The sequence below is a fragment of the Podarcis liolepis genome (genome assembly GCF_965112155.1).
Source record: "Podarcis liolepis genome assembly, chromosome: 7".
Taxonomy (NCBI): Eukaryota; Metazoa; Chordata; class Lepidosauria; order Squamata; family Lacertidae; genus Podarcis; species Podarcis liolepis.
The window spans coordinates 63986238-64002047 of NC_139561.1; the positions used below are offsets into that span (position 1 = coordinate 63986238).

The 15810-nt window shown below is 44.7% G+C and overlaps 2 protein-coding genes and 1 long non-coding RNA gene across 5 annotated transcripts in view; 1 reads left to right on the plus strand and 2 right to left on the minus strand.

The window, feature by feature from the left end:
* Positions 1-4614, minus strand: part of LOC310710734 (protein argonaute-1) — a 49063-nt gene extending 44449 nt beyond the window's left edge. Inside the window, exon 1 of one of the 2 annotated variants that reach the window (XM_083511788.1) lies at positions 4411-4614. In XM_083511788.1, the coding sequence (XP_083367914.1) occupies positions 4411-4435 (25 nt within the window). In that variant the 5' untranslated portion in view covers positions 4436-4614. The remainder of the gene's footprint in view (positions 1-4410) is intronic. The other variant, XM_083511789.1, reaches the window with a different exon arrangement.
* Positions 4615-4686: 72 nt separating this feature from the next.
* On the plus strand, positions 4687-11231 carry LOC310710779. The gene is made up of 3 exons (XR_014528236.1): positions 4687-4817; positions 5123-5287; positions 6487-11231. It is a non-coding gene; the product is annotated as an uncharacterized lncRNA (long non-coding RNA).
* LOC310710732 (protein argonaute-4) overlaps positions 8533-15810 on the minus strand; it is a 28603-nt gene continuing 21325 nt past the window's right edge. Inside the window, exons 14-18 of one of the 2 annotated variants that reach the window (XR_014528224.1) lie at positions 15499-15633; positions 14567-14668; positions 13981-14180; positions 12521-13141; positions 8533-10111 (exon numbers count right to left, since the gene is read on the minus strand). Coding sequence is in view for 1 of the 2 variants with exons in the window: in XM_083511785.1 (XP_083367911.1) it covers positions 13033-13141; positions 13981-14180; positions 14567-14668; positions 15499-15633 (546 nt within the window). In the remaining variant the exon portion in view is untranslated. Of the gene's footprint in view, positions 13142-13980; positions 14181-14566; positions 14669-15498; positions 15634-15810 lie in introns of both variants that reach the window. The other variant, XM_083511785.1, reaches the window with a different exon arrangement.

The following is a 15810-nucleotide window of genomic DNA, read 5'->3' on the forward strand; positions in this document are numbered from 1 at the left end:
ATTTTGAATACTGGTGCCAGGAACAAATTTTCTTTAAGAATGGACCCTTCCACTTGGTCCAACGCACCATCTTAATTAATTTCCTTTCTCCAGGTTCAAGCCCAGCCTCCAAAGAGATGAATGGACTAGTTTCTGAAACAAAAATGGTGTAAGTCCTTCTAATGAATCAGCTGCCCTGTGCAAGCCTAACCATACCCACCCAGAACTCAGTGGGTCTTCCTCCCAGGTAAAGTGGGGTTAGGATCACAACCTTCATCACACAAAAACTTTAAGGGTGCATTTCCACAAGTTAAAACCAAAACTGGAAGCAAGCCAGCCTTCACTCTTGGGCTCTGCCTTTATTTTAAAGAACACCAGGAACACAGGAAGCTGCCTTCTACAGAGTCAGACCCCTCCAGGATGTTAGGCAGGAGGGGTCTCTCCAAGCCCTACCTGGAGAGGGTGAGGATTGAACCTGCGATCTTTTGCATGCAAAGCAGATGTTTTGCCACTGAGCTACAACCCTTCCTGGGACATGAGTACACACCTGCAGCCTGACAAGCTGACAACCAACTTGATATGCCAGCAAACCCCACTCCTCTCTCACCAACCTAACTGGGAAGCAGTTGGAGGGCTTAAGACCTGGGAAAGCCATATGAAGTCTCATTCCTTTTAAATAGTGGTCATATTTACATGTCATAAGCCAGACCTTCTGGTTTACTGAGCCTGGCCAGGGTGCTGAAACATTGCTGCCCAGCTGTCCCGACTTCAGCCCTGCCCTAGAACAAGGAGAATAAATATAACAGAAACTTAAGACTTTGTGTTATGGCTAAACAAGGGGCCGTGATCTATTGCTCCCTAACAAGCCACAATTGCTGGCCAGTCCAAACCCATGATTTGCTGTTGGGTTGCTGTGGCTTGTTAGGGAAAACCAAAACCACAAACCCTGGGCTTGGTCAGTCTGCAAAGCCAAGGCTGGCTGATTTGTTTCTCCTGCTCCTGCTAGGGGGGAGAGCAAGCAGAAGCAATCAGGCCATGTGCATGGGCACACAGCTCATGCCCTGTAAACCACAACAAGCTAGATAACTTGGTGGCAGAGAACCTGCACTGCACGAGGAAGGGCCAAGGTTAATCCCCAGCATCTCCAGGTAGCACTGGGAATGCCTCCTCTCAGAGACCTTGGAGAGCTGCTGCCAGACGGTGTAAACTGTAGACAACGCTGAGCCAGTGGGACCAGTGTAAGGCAGGTTCCTATGTTTCTAGAACCTGGCTCAGAGTCACATGGAACCAGCCACCATGTAGCCATGGGCACACCAGTCTCATCAGCCTGACAGATCACCACCAGCAATACTTTTTTAACAGCAGTGACCCAGCCTAACAGGGCTAATGAAGCAAGAGATCACAAAGCACTTTGCAAGTGTAGTAAACAATCACCCACCTCCCTGGAACTTAGGTTTTGCCTCTACAAGGCACTATGGGGAAGCTTTTTTTAAAAAAAACCATATCCAAAAAGATGTCAGGAAACTCAAGCATAATTCTCTTTCCCATCAACCTAGAAGGGCTTTGTGTGTCAATTTAAAGTAGGTCTGAAAGGAAGATGTTCTACTTTTGTAAAAGCCAACAAAAGAAAAAGCACACACACACAAAAATACTGATGGGTTTCAATAGCCTTCTAATCACTCCTTCGGTACACAAAAACAGGACAACAGCCTCTCCGCCAGGCATGAGTTGCCCTCCAGTTGCTCTGGACTATGACTTGTGCTGATGGGATTTGCTGTCCAAAACACCTGGAGTGCCCCCACTTGACAAAGGCTGCAAGAGAGTCTTTCCTCCTCCAGCTACTCAAAGGCAGTGGGCATATATCTTCCCCTCAAACCTCTTAGCTATGCCTGGAGGGAAAGCGGGGGGGGGGGGGCACCAAGGACCCAGCTGCTGCCAGCTTCCCTTGTCTCCTTATCTTTCTGCTTCTGTCCCCTCACCATCCAGCTTTCAGGCATGCTCAGCCACGCAAATCTCAACCCCCAGCTTCCCCGATACAGTGAAGGGGGCAGCATGAATGCCTCTATGTCCCCTCCACTACTCAGCTCCAAAATCATTTCCCAAATCTCAATTAAGCAGCGAGTATTCTTACAAAAATGTTTGTGCAAAGATTCAGCATTTTATCTCCTCTTCCTGGACAGGGCATTTGTTCCTCTCTCACACACACACCTTCACACCCCTGTCTAGATAACAAGCAAGGCTTTGCTCGCACACCTAAAGTCAGTTTTGCTCCTGAATCAGCCAGACTCCTTTAAACCCAGGAGACCCAGAGCAGAGAAAGCCCCTCTTAGTGCTCTCCTATTCAGGGTGATTTGTGCTGAAGTGAGCTTCCCTCTCTGAGGATATGCAGCACAATATTCTGCCCTCTTTCAAAAGCTATTGGACCTCTCAGTGCCCAGCAAACGCTTACTCTCCATATCTTCTCTCCTTTGCAACATTCTCCTTTCCAGAGCCATAAGGCATTTCAGACCTGCTAGGCCAACTGTCTACCCCCACTCAACTTAGGCGTGGATGTGCTAATGCTGCAGATTTCTCCTCTGCCTCCACTTAAGTACTCAACAGGCCTCTCTCACCTTGTTGCACATAATAATACTATTAGTAGTAGTAGTAGTGCTTGTCACGAGTTACCTCAAAGTGGTTTACATTTTTTAAAAAATCAATTTGATACAGCAGGTCACATCCACATCATACAATTAAAGCACACATACACAAACAGTCCTGGAAACTGTAGTTTACCACTCGCAGAGCTACAATTCCCAGCACCTGTAACAAAATATATCTAATTGGACACTTTTTTTTGGTGGCAGGAGCCATGAACTTTAAGCATATGATGTGGATGTAACCATGCACATAGTTAATCCCTGCACATCAATTTGTTGGAGAGGGGGATGGGCAGCTTTAAAGTCATCCTTGCCTGTTCCTATCCAACACACTTAGGATACTGGGAGACGTCCCCAACCTTTCGTCTCAGTGATGGGGTGTGTGTGTGTGTGTGTGTGTGTGTGTGTGTTTCTTACTGTATTTTGTCCCTCTCAATTTGCTGCTGCTCCCCCTTTCCCCAGGCAAGAACACCCCCAACGCAAGTGCTCCTTTAGCCCCCAACCCCTCCAACTTGCTTCCTTTCTCAAACTCCCAAGGCTTCTCATTCTCTCCCCTCCCCCACCGATCCATGTCTCCTCCCGCCCCTCATCCGCACAGCCCCCTCCGTGTCCTCATCCTTCCTGCATTCTAATTGGACACTTTTTTTTGGTGGCAGGAGCCATGAACTTTAAGCATATGATGTGGATGTAACCATGCACATAGTTAATCCCTGCACATCAATTTGTTGGAGAGGGGGATGGGCAGCTTTAAAGTCATCCTTGCCTGTTCCTATCCAACACACTTAGGATACTGGGAGACGTCCCCAACCTTTCGTCTCAGTGATGGGGTGTGTGTGTGTGTGTGTGTGTGTGTGTGTTTCTTACTGTATTTTGTCCCTCTCAATTTGCTGCTGCTCCCCCTTTCCCCAGGCAAGAACACCCCCAACGCAAGTGCTCCTTTAGCCCCCAACCCCTCCAACTTGCTTGGGAATGCCCACTTCCTCCCATCCACCCCACAGCATCCCCTTCTCTTTGCCAACTACTCTTGCAGCCCCAACTGGAACCCATCAGACAACTCCCTCTCCACATGTGGCTCCAGGTGCCCTGGACGCCACGCCGGGACTCCTTTCTCAAACTCCCAAGGCTTCTCATTCTCTCCCCTCCCCCACCGATCCATGTCTCCTCCCGCCCCTCATCCGCACAGCCCCCTCCGTGTCCTCATCCTTCCTGCATCCCCCACGTACGCGCACTGCAAGCACACACACACACACACACACACACACGATTTGCCACTCCGCTCCTCGGCAGACCTCTTTGATCTCACACTTGCACCCGTATGGGCCACCCCCCCCCCACGGCACACACACAGCAGCTGCAGACCCTCCTTTTGTAATCCCCCCACTGACCACTCCTCTGCCTCGGCAGGCCTCTTGCTCCTCAGCTCCCCTTCCCTCAACAGCTCCCCTAAACCCCTCAAGCCCCCTGCAGTCCCCAACACAGCCCGCCCTTCCAAAAAAAACCCCCTCCCCGCTGTTCCTCAGCAGGCCTCCCACCGTTCTCAGCCCCCTCCCCTCAATTGCACTTCTCCCCATAAGCCCCCAAACATACTGAGGCCCACCAAAAAGCTGAACCCAAACATGCAGCAGACTCGCGCTGCCCCCATGTCCCTTTGCACACCACCCTTGGCTCTCAGCCCCCTCCTCTCAATTGCACTGGCTCCCCTAAGCCCCTGGACCTATTGCATCTTCCTCCTTCCAAGACTCCCCCTTGCATTCCTTCTAAGCCGTCCCCCCCCCCACAGCGTCCTCCATACCTGCTCCCGAGGGTCCTGCTTCCATCCCATCCACGCGGGCGTCGCCCCGAGCCTAGCGGGGGGAAGAGAGAAAGTCGAGGCGGCGGACGCGGTGCGGGGGGGGGGGGGTTGCTGAGTGATGCCCGCGAGCGCGCGCCGGGACCAGGGCGCCGCTCGCGCTGCTGCAGCCGCAGCCTCTGCTCTGTACGAGGCAGGCGCCTGGGATTCGCAGACCGCGCATGCGCAACCGCCCGGCCAACCAGCAGCGCCGGCGACGCGTCACAGGAGGTCTTCAGCTCTTGCCCCCCACTCCCCGCTCTTCGCCCGAGATAACTGTCCCTAGGCAGTCCTCACTTCAGGCTCTTTTGAGGAATCCTCCATGTGCGGGGCTATGAGTAGTGATTGCATTGGGGACTCATGGGAAACAGGTAAACGGAGGCGACAAAAGGGAGCCTACTGAGTTGCACTCCCGTGCAATCTTTCCGTCTTCTCCCCCCCCCCCAAGGCTAAAAATTCAATAGGAAAGCTATTTGTCCTGCTTATCACTGCATCTCTCCTTCTTCAATTCCATGAATGCTATTGTGGGATCTGAGAGCGCAGGAGAGGAAAAGGAATTTCATCCGTGTCGAGCTGTTTTTGCCCGCTTAGTGTGGAGGTGATTGATTAAAAAAAACCATTTCTGAAAAGCCTAAGAAGAAGCGCTAACCCTGTGTTTTTGCCCCCCCCCCACTAGCTGCAATTGGAAACCGGAAATCTCTGTGCTGAGCCGTTAAGAGTGTAACAGTGCAGCCCTTCGCTCTTCCCCTTTGCCTCGACTCCTGTTGCCAACAAAGGAAAAGGGGGGAAGGAATCCTGTGGGTGCCCCCTGGCGGCGACCTAAGGGAGCCGCAGGAACAGAGTAAGGCTCGGGGCCGTATAGGGCATATGCAGCATGGGGGCCATTTTGAAACCAGAACGAGTCTGGGGGAATAACCATCCGAGGCCCAAGATGGAGGATAGTATTTTTTAATGCTTCCCATACATTTTGTTTAAAAAAAATGCACAGCAAGTAGAAAACTAGCCTAGCAGGGAGAGGGGTAGGCCAATACCCCTGTGCTGTGCTAATCTTCTACTTGCAGGGAGTTGTTGCTGGTTCATCTTTTGTTGTTTGTCTGCTTCTCAGACATGGGAGAGTATTCATCAATGGTACTCCTCACTTTCAGGCTCATCATAAAAAAAGCCTTATAACAAAGTTAATATGGCATAAGGCATGGATGGGGAACATGTGACCCTTCAGTTGGACTACAACTCCTATCAGCCCCAGCCAGCATGGTAGTGGTTATGGCATTGTAGTCCAACAAGACATATGAAAGTGGTATATTTTCTCATCCTTAATGAAGAATATCGGATTAGGCCTGGAGAGACTCAGGTTTAAGTTCCCAGCTGGCAATGAAGCTCACTGAAAGGCATACTCTCCAACATTTCTCTGATGAATATAGGGACATCCTACTCCAGAATAATAAGGATTTTATTATTTATACCCTGCCCATCTATGGGTTGCCACTTTTGCATTTTGTCTGAAAGTGCACCGAGATCACATTGACATAGAGCTGAATAATGCTCTGCGCTGCAAAAAAGGGCAGAATCTTGAAGATGTGCCTGCTCAAACAAGATTTAAACATACGGTAAGTCTAGCAACCCGGAGTCATACAGAATAATGGGGGGGGGCACTAAGTAAAATGAGATGGGAAAGTCATTGGTGCACTGCAAAGCTTGCACGAATTGTGGGGGGTGGGAGGTGGGGAGAAATAATCCCAACTGCTACAAAACAGAATGATGTACAAGCACAGTATTTTAAATGGGAAATAAAACTTTATTACATAGAAGATAAAATATTTAATGTCCATTTATCACTAAAAAAACAAAACACCCATTATGCCACTACTTCAAGTCTTTCTCAAAACTCACATTCTCTGCTGTGTCTTTGGCAAACACCACTTCTCCTACCTCTACAACCAAACAAGCTTTCTGTGTAACTGCAATAATTGCAGTGTTTTTCTCCATTTATCCCCGTCTTCATTTCCTTTCTTTAGTTTTGCAGTTTCAATTACATTCCAGATTGTAGTCGTCTTGGATTATGGAATTGTCATCCCATGTTTAGTAAACCATGGGGAAAGCATGTCATAAGTATATTTGTGCTGCTTCCCTCATTGACATTTTCTTGCAAGTATTCAGCAGCCTCGCTCCCCAACTATTAAAAAGATAAAATGAAGTCTACAGCACTGAGAAAACAACAAGCAAAGCAAGTGTGCAGATTAAGTATATTCTCAACTGTTCTGTTGAGAACAGTGGTTACCTGAATGGAGGATGCAAACCTGAAGACAGATTCAAGCAGATTAAAACTCACCCACCTGCTGGCGCAGGAGTCCTTGCACTAGTGACAGAGAACACTGAATACTGTACAGCCCTTTGTAATACATGTGCATGCCACAATACTCATTCCAGCCCCACTGAACTAATTGGGTATGTCTCTTGTTCCAGGTGGGCCATCCAACACCCCTAGCTGTTTTAACTTGACCTACATCAAAACTAGAGTACACAAGAGACCTAGGACTCAGCTACATTAGTCAAACAACGAATTTTTGAATGCGTTATAAACATTGCTGGACTCAAAGTCCCATGATCCTTGACCATTGGCCATGATAGCTGGGGCAGATGGGGGGCTGGAGTCCAACAAAACCTGTGAGGACACAGGTCCCCTGCCCCTGGTGTAGCTATTCACATAACTTGTGATAAAACCACTAGAGGAAGGGTAGAGAGGAGAAACTTCATCCCTAGGTCCCCAATCAAACACTGCAGCCTGGCAGAGTACCACTTGCAAAGAACGTGGCCCAGCTGTGTCTGCCCACCACCTCCCTCAGCTGTAGAGTGGTGGAGCCTGCAGGTGCCCGAGCCATCATCTCACTCCCAGGAGATGCGTGGCTTGGGCGCGGTAAGTGCTGCCCCCTGCGGTGCGGTGTCCAGTGCCCCCCCCCAACTCCCCTAGCTATGCCTCTGAGATCCAGTTACTCTACTGTCCTTGTCCCTTTGTCTAATAGCTATGCGCTAAATGGCTTCTGTTCTTTTCTCACACCTCCTGCAGAATGCATGCCTAATGCTGAATACCCCTACAAATAAAGATTCATCTAGTCTAGCATCCTGTTTGCCACCACAGGGAAAAGCCAGATCCTTGTAGGAAACCAAGAGGCAATTTTAGTCACTGGCATCTTGCCTCCGGGTTAGGAGCCACTGAGAGGTCTATCCTTTTCCATGAATTTGCCTCATCCCTTTGACATCTGTTATAGTGAGCAGGATATCTTGTGGCAGTGAATTCCTTTTTAAGTCAGCTATGGGGTATTGTCAGTTACTTCCTTTTGTCTGTTGTAAAAGCTATAACAAACTTATTCCTCACCAACCTTAAATTCTTGTATTGTGTAGGAGACAACTTCTTCCCACCTCCAATGAGAAACTTATAAATGCTCTTGCTCCTAGTGCACTTTTGTTTTTGTTTTTCTAAACTACGAAAACTCCACATGATCATTTTTGTTGGGAAGCTATGCCAAAGCTTAGCCATTTTGGTTGCTTTTCTGTACCTAGTTCAGCTCTATAGTAAGTCACCCAAACTGTTACACAGCCATGGTTCAAACTTTCATGGTATGAAAGTTTCCTAATAAACTTGGACATGGAATTTACCTTGCCTGCTGCCATGCAGTTACCATTTTAACTGAGTTAACCACTACATCTCAAATGATCTATTTCCTGGTTAGTAACTGCCAATTCAGACCTTTTGTGTATATACAATGAGTAGTTTTGGCTACAAAATGAATCACTTTACATTTAACTGAAGCTTAAAGCAACTCTTCCAATTACTTATGCCTCTGCTCTTACTTACCATATGGCTCTATGCTTAGATATTACAAATTATGTTATGTCCTCAAATATCTGGTTTACAAATCAAGCATGCCACTGTTTAATATACAACATTTCCTCTGTTATGCAATATACTGTGTTTAAAATTTAGATAATTGAAAGACATTTCTCTTAGGAGCACAACAACTATCCTACAGGCTATTCATGAACATGATCATTATCAATTATTATTATACACCAAGAAAGAAAAGAACATTTGGCACCCAAATGCCTTTATTTATTTTTTTGGACACATGAACACAAAATCCCTGCAGGCTAAAAAAAAGAGAAAAAAATACATTGCAGTTATACACAGCCAGCATATTATCGCAATAGGAAGGCTATTAGCCTACCTTCCCCACCAACAGGGGTTGTGTTTGTTTTTTAAAAAGAAAAAAGTACCTCGTATTGCTATAGACATACATCCAGTCCAATTTTAATAAAATACAATTTAAAACATTACAAGTCTAACAATATAGAAACAAAACAAAAAAATACATCAGAAGTCAAAAATGAACAAATGCAAACAAGTTTTACATACATCTTTCAGGCTCTAGACAGAAATATCACCAAAATGTGTCAATAGCAAGGTATAAAGAAACTCTTAAGTGATATTCACATATGATCTTTCCTCAAATTGCACAAGGGAAAAAACCTTGCAGTTCAAACAGTATTGATACAATGCCCTCCAAGCTCTACTTTCCTAAAATGAAAGCAGAGCGACTGCCTTGCTATTGAGCAAGAAGGGGGTAAAAAGATCTACAACACATCCACAAGGGTAGTTTTTTGGGAGTGGGGGGCGGGAGGTTGGGGTTGGAGGTTTGCTAACCTGTCAGAATGGCCTTGTCCCCAACAGGTGGATAAAGGCTTTTGATATAAGGGTCATGTGGGGCAGAATGGGGTGAGGGCAGGGGGGACGGACTTCTAAATCATACCGATACATACTGCATGGAACATCTCTTTTGCATCCCTTGATTATGCCTCTTTGGGTGTCATCTTTAAACAGCCCTCAAGCAAAGAGCAAGCAACCCCAGCCTGCACCTCAAATCCGCTACAGAACAAAAGCTTTTCAGAGCCTCGTTTCGAATTTAAGTGCTTACAACAAGCAGAACAGGATAGGGGGAAAGCAAAAAGAGCATGGTGTTTTGGTTGGCTCTATAAACACCTTTTGCTCCTAAAAAATTTCCCCTTTCTCCCCGCCCCAGTCCAAATTTGCTACATATGAGAATCTTTCACAACATATAGCTAAACAATAGCCAACAGGCTTTAAACAAAAGGATAAAGCATAAAAAAACCAAACACCATAAGAACCTACAGCTACAGAATGCACGTCTTCCCATTGATTGACACATGCATAACAATTCAGTTCATCCCGTTTTCAGGGTGGGGGTGAGGTTAGTTCAGGTGAGCAGAGTCAAGAGATTCTGCCATACAACAGCGTTGCTGCATCTGGATCTTGCAGTCATTAGTTCTGAAGACCTTTTTTGCTGCTGTTGCCACCCGTACAGCCCCTTGGATAAATCCTCAGCTTTTAAGCACTCCCACCCCAAAAGACATCATCACACTCTTCAGCAACAGAGAGTTAACTGAACATTTTTTTGCACAGAAAAAAAATCCAACAGGGGCAAAAATTAAAGGGAAATTCATGAAAAATTCCAAGAAAGTGCAAAAGTTGGCAAAAAAAAGCTCAGACATTTTTGGATGATAATTTTTTGTGACATTAATGCATTAAAAAGAATCCCGCTTATATATATATAATTTTTAAATACAGAAGACTTCAAAAGATAGCTGCGGTCTGTAATACATAAGAAAGATATAATGATTAGAACACGGTTTTGTTTTCCTACGATAGAAGACAAAAAAAGATCATTTCATCTAGTCCTGCCTATTTTATGATGAACAAGTGAGTCAGAAAAGCCCTTTCCAGGGCAAGTTCAGATTCCTGCCTATGCAGTTCTGGACAAACTGCAAGTTGTGTTAAGCACCCATTTAGTAATAAAAAAGCATGCTTTCAACTGGTCACTTTCTTTCTTTAGCAAATGCAGCCAAAGAAGGGGTGTGTGTGTGTCAGAAGGGTGGGATCCAGATTTGCCTTTGGTGACAATGACATGAGGAAGTAGGGAACTTTTGGCCCACAGGCCCAATTATGCTTTCCAGGCTGGTTTGGGCAAACCATGCCTTCCTTTTCCTGACCTGGTGTCATATACAAAATGTACTACTGATTCTTCCTCAACAGCTAGAACTCAGTGCTTATTAAATATGGTGACTTTTTCTATCACTCTGCACAGTAACCCCACCACGCCAGTCCTAATCCAGCTCAAACTGTTGTTTATAAGGAAGAAGAGTGGCCAACAGGAAATGTGTTGTTTTTTGTTTTTGTTTTGTAAGTATACTTAACATGTTGCTTGACTCCGATGTTCAAGAGAGTCAGACTTACCTGCAGACAGGCAAATTAGAGAATCTCTCTGCTCCACATGCACTAGGTGTGCTTGGCGCTAGGAAAAGCTACCTGCCTGATGATGTTACAATATACGTTTTTCTTCTTGACATACTCTCTCCCTCTATCCGAATTCACGTCCTTACCTAGTGCAAAAAAACCAAAACCATGCTACACACTAACACAGGTGCTTACTCGCTTCAAGGTGCCTTAGTTCTCCATTTGTTGGCCAGCAGGAGTTCGATTCTTGCATTTTCTCCCTGAACAGGTATTTTTAAAAAAGAAAAGAAAAGCAGCAGACCAACTGAAGCAGCACTCTTCCTCCCCACATGTCCTGATATTTATTACACAAGTGAGGTATTCTTAAGGGGAAAAGAAAACAAAAGACTTAAATACGTTTAAATAAATCTAGTATCTAAGCCTGGCCACACTATGCGTCAGAGGAGAGTTTGCTTCGCTCCTGTTTGATTGGGGGGGGGGGGAATAAAATTTTATAAGCTAGAACCCACAAGGGGGGGGAGAGGGGGAAGGAGAAAGAGAGAGATTTCTAAGCGGAGCTTACAAAAACTGCTTTCAGAAGACTAATGTCAAGTGTATTTTGATACAGCTGACTGACAGTATTTAGAAATGTAAACTTTCCAAGTATCTACAAGCTCTATTTCAAAAGACTGAAGGAAAAATCTAAACCACATAGCATATTGCTGACCTTGAGGTCTGGATCCAAACGTTCACAAGGTCACATGACTCTGCAACACCACCTGCTCACATCAGAGACTAGAGTGCAATTATTGGCAAAATCCCAATCTTTCACAGTGGCATCATCTCAGTTAAAAACTAGGAATTTAAAGCATATTGCGCTAACACTCACAAGCTAGTCTCAAGGCAGCACTACTATGGTCTGCAGATGCCCCACCCCACCCCCGCTTTTTGCATTACACATTTTAGTGGAAGAGAACCAAGCAAATAAAAGTTCTAATTTATAGAAATGGGTCGAGATCAACATTGAAATGTACACTTCACACATGCTAGCGAATGTTGCTGTACATGCGGGCAACCTAAACTCTCAGAGAAACAAGTTTTAAAATGCTGGTAAAAGTCTTCGATTGCTACTGTCACACTATACACAACTGTACATATTGGCAAAGCCTTCCCTATATATGGAACACCCACTTTCCAAGCTTATAAAAAGGGGCTAGACAGACCAATGGTGAATATAAAACAGTTAAAAATAATCATTTGTAAAAAGCATGAAGGGAGCCTTTTCTGATCCATTTAAGAACAAATTTCCTCTTCAGCAAAGTCAAGTCAATCTACACAAGAATGTTGGCTGTAACTCATGTAAAGTATTCAGCTAGAAAAGTTACTGCCAGGGTATTAAAAAAAATTATTGCCAAAGTTAAAACCTTCTATGAAAAAGAGTATTAAAAATGACCTCAATTCATCAAACACAGCAGCATAAAATGGGCACTTTCGTAATGTCTGAAAAATACCTAAAACTAATCTTTTAGAACTTAGTCACATACTTTTTAGAGGGGGAAGCAGTTCAGCATTCTGAACCAGACAGTGGCAGTTGTGTGTAACCATTATGATTTTACTAGACCTGCCAGAGGGCATTGCTATCCGCTTATGTTACACATTCACAGAACAAGAACCACCAAGTTGAATTCGCAGTTATAGTGCAATTGTTCTGCAGCCCGCGACTGCAGAGAGATTTACAAAAAGACTAGTAAAACTTAACAACAAAGCGAAAAAAACAAACAGCAATACCTCAGAAAAGTAATAGTTGTTGAAAGGTGTTTACAGTAAAAGTTCCATTTATAAAGTCCATATGGCCCCACACAGAAGAACAGTGGAATAAGATGTTTTGCCATATCTGGAGACTCACTAAGCGGTATGAAGAAGCCCAGGAGGAATTCAGCTTCTTGATAAGCTTAATGGGGGGACAAGGAGGTAACTTAAAATTGATTAGCAAAATATTTCAATAAAAACCTTTCGTGCCAAGTCCTTTAAAAATTTCTTTTTACGAGGATCAGCCTTTTGCGCTTTGAGGTAAAAATTCAGTCCAATGCAAAGACTGTCTATGAAATTCCTATTTACTGAAAATCACAAAATAAAAATGGCTCAATTGCGCCTGCATCGGATGTTGCTGCGTCAATTCAGTGCAACTGTCCCAAGCTGCTGGTGGTGGACAGCCTGAAATAAAAATGAGCCCTAACCACCAGTGGTTGGTGGCCTGCCCAACTGGGCTACTGCTTCTGCCTCAGACTCTCAGATTCGTATCAGGCAAAATACATGGTGTGCTGGGTGTCATGATGGATCTGCACTGCCTTGGCTAGTGCCTGAGGATCACGGCCGTTGCTCTGTCCTGAAACGTGGCTGCCTTCAGCACTGTGGGGGGAGGGAAACAGAAAATATATTTAGTAAGGCAACATTGTCTCAATTAGTCAACATTTTCTTTATTTTTAATATATATATATATAAATCACAACATCCTCCAAACTGAAAAGCAGTATACAGGAGGATAAAAGACAAAAAGTGCCAGCAACACCAAAGAACAAACAAACATAAAATACAGTTCAAACTTCACAGTGACAAGTAAAAGACAATAAATGCATGCAAACGGCTGCTCTATGAAGGCTCGGAGTACAAGAAAAGGCCACCAAAACCAGAATGCCGTTGGTGCACAATTTGTTGCAAGGAACAGGGTCTCCTACCTAGTAAATGCTGCTGCACTAGAGGCCCTACTCTCAGTGGCTGCAAGATGAATGCAAGAAGAGTCTTGCTGCTGAGATCAGAGACCAAAGGTCCATCTAGTCCAGCAACCTGTTCTCACAGTGGTTAACCAGATCCCCATGGGAATCCCACAAGAAGGATGAATTTCAGGGGCATCTAGTACAATTAAGAGAGCCTCCTCAGATTACCTGAGCAACTGAGCAGGCTGTAAGGTTGAAGGCAGGTTCTCAAGTAACCCGGTCCCAGGTTGTTCAGGGCTTTATATACCAACAGCAAAACCTTACGGTGGAATTCAACACAGCGCTAAATGGGGTATGCAATCTTTGACACACTGAATACAAGCCCACAGTCTACCGCAGAGTAAGGAATTTCCAGCCACTGATTGCCTTTAAGTAAGGGAATATGGTCCTTGGGCTGAATAAAGTTCACCATCCCTTCCTGGCCTAGTGGTCCATGGAACAGAAGCATGCATGCCCCCCCCCCCGACTACTCACCTGTCATGATCTTTGTCCACAAGATGGTATCTTGCCCTAAATGCTACCAGCCTGGCATAGTATGCAGGAGCAGGGATCGAGACAGACCGTGTACACCTCACATAAGTGTGACACAGCTGGTATGTCAGTAACTGCAATTCATCAGCAGTGAAACAGTTGTCATCCCACAAGACTTGGTAGTGAGAAGGACGGCTAGTTCCCTGCAGGAAGAGAAGTCCAGGAAATCCACTATTTTTATTTTAGAAGACGTGTAGCAAAAGATGAGTGACTGGGCCCCTGTCAGAAAGTCCTTTCTCTCTTTCTCCAAGGGTAAATTACATCTCGGGAATAAGAACCCCGTATATCCCTCTTCTTTTCCAGATCCCTCTTCTTTTCCAGAATATCACTAATGACAGAGGTAGAAGGAACTGTTCCACTGACTAAGAGGCACAAATGCTGTGGGCCAATTGAATTAACAGTGTATTCATGCATTCTCCCCTCTAGCACACATTTTAATGGCTTAAATGAAGCTGCTGTAGGGCAGTCCCAATGCATATAAAAGTAAATGAACCATCAAAATATTATCATAACCAAAGCTGCAGATTACCTGAATTCCTGCATGGCTACAGAGGTAGAAGTCGAATTCAGAGGGATGTGTGATTGTGCTGTCCACAGTTGTGCCTGCTGGAACATTGCCACTTTTCCCCACCTATTAGATACATCAATGAGTGCCTTAGTATCTGCATTTGTGGCACAATTCAATGCCATTCAACCAACCAGTTGTTACCTTCTTGGCCACTTAACAGTGTCACACACTTCAAAATTTACCTTCCACCTTGTTCTTCAGCTTTGTATAATGTATCAGTTATGTCTAACTGGACTTAAAGCAACATTAAGCATAGTTTTGCAGTAACAATAAAACGAAGTATACAACTGCCCTATTGCAGCTACGTTTGTTGTGATAAAAATGGCAAAGTCATGTATGCTGTCTTGAACACCTTGGGGAAAAGGAAAGCTATAGATGAAATATACTGTATCTACTACTCTATTTGGCTTTTGGATACCCTCAGTTTATAATTTATTCTTTACACCATTTTCAAAGTTTTAAGCTTTGAAGTTCAGGAAGAACTGCTGCCTGTCTTACAGCTATATCACATTGCCCTACAGCTTAGAGTTGCTATGCTTCTGACAGCAGACTTGCAGAGTGGCCAAAAACAGCACTTTCAGTGTTATTCTGAACCTGAGTCCCGGTGCTTACTTTGGTATCCTGCGCATCTGAGCATTCAGTTACAAATTATACCTTAAGAAATTAAGAACCCTTCTCAAGTCATCCTTTGTCTGGCTGCATGACATTTATTATTATTATTAATTTATACTCCTGCTCTATGGTTTTTTTCAACTTCACTTTGCAAACAGGCAATGAATAACATTATGAAATGTGCTAATACATTGCCTCTTTCCATCAAGAGTTATTTGGCAGCCCCGTACAAGATGTGGTCTAATGAGATGCCTCGTCATTCCAAAGGAAGCATTGCCTACCCTTTCAGATTTGTCAGCACAGAACAGCCTTGTGTGATGCCTTTTCTGAACAACTATGTAGGTGATTCCTGGTCTGTAGTCTTCCTCCAAACTGATGCAGGCCTTCCGGATTGCAATGAGTTCTGGCCAGGCCACCTAGAAAATTTAAGTGCTTGACATCAGCTACTTATCTGGATTGCACAAGGTCATTATTTTTATTGGATTTATCCAATACATACAACTCCTTACATAAAGGGCCAGTCAAAATAAGACAAATAAATAAATTGTCCAGTAGCACCTTAGAGACCAACTAAGTTTGTTCTGGGTATAAGT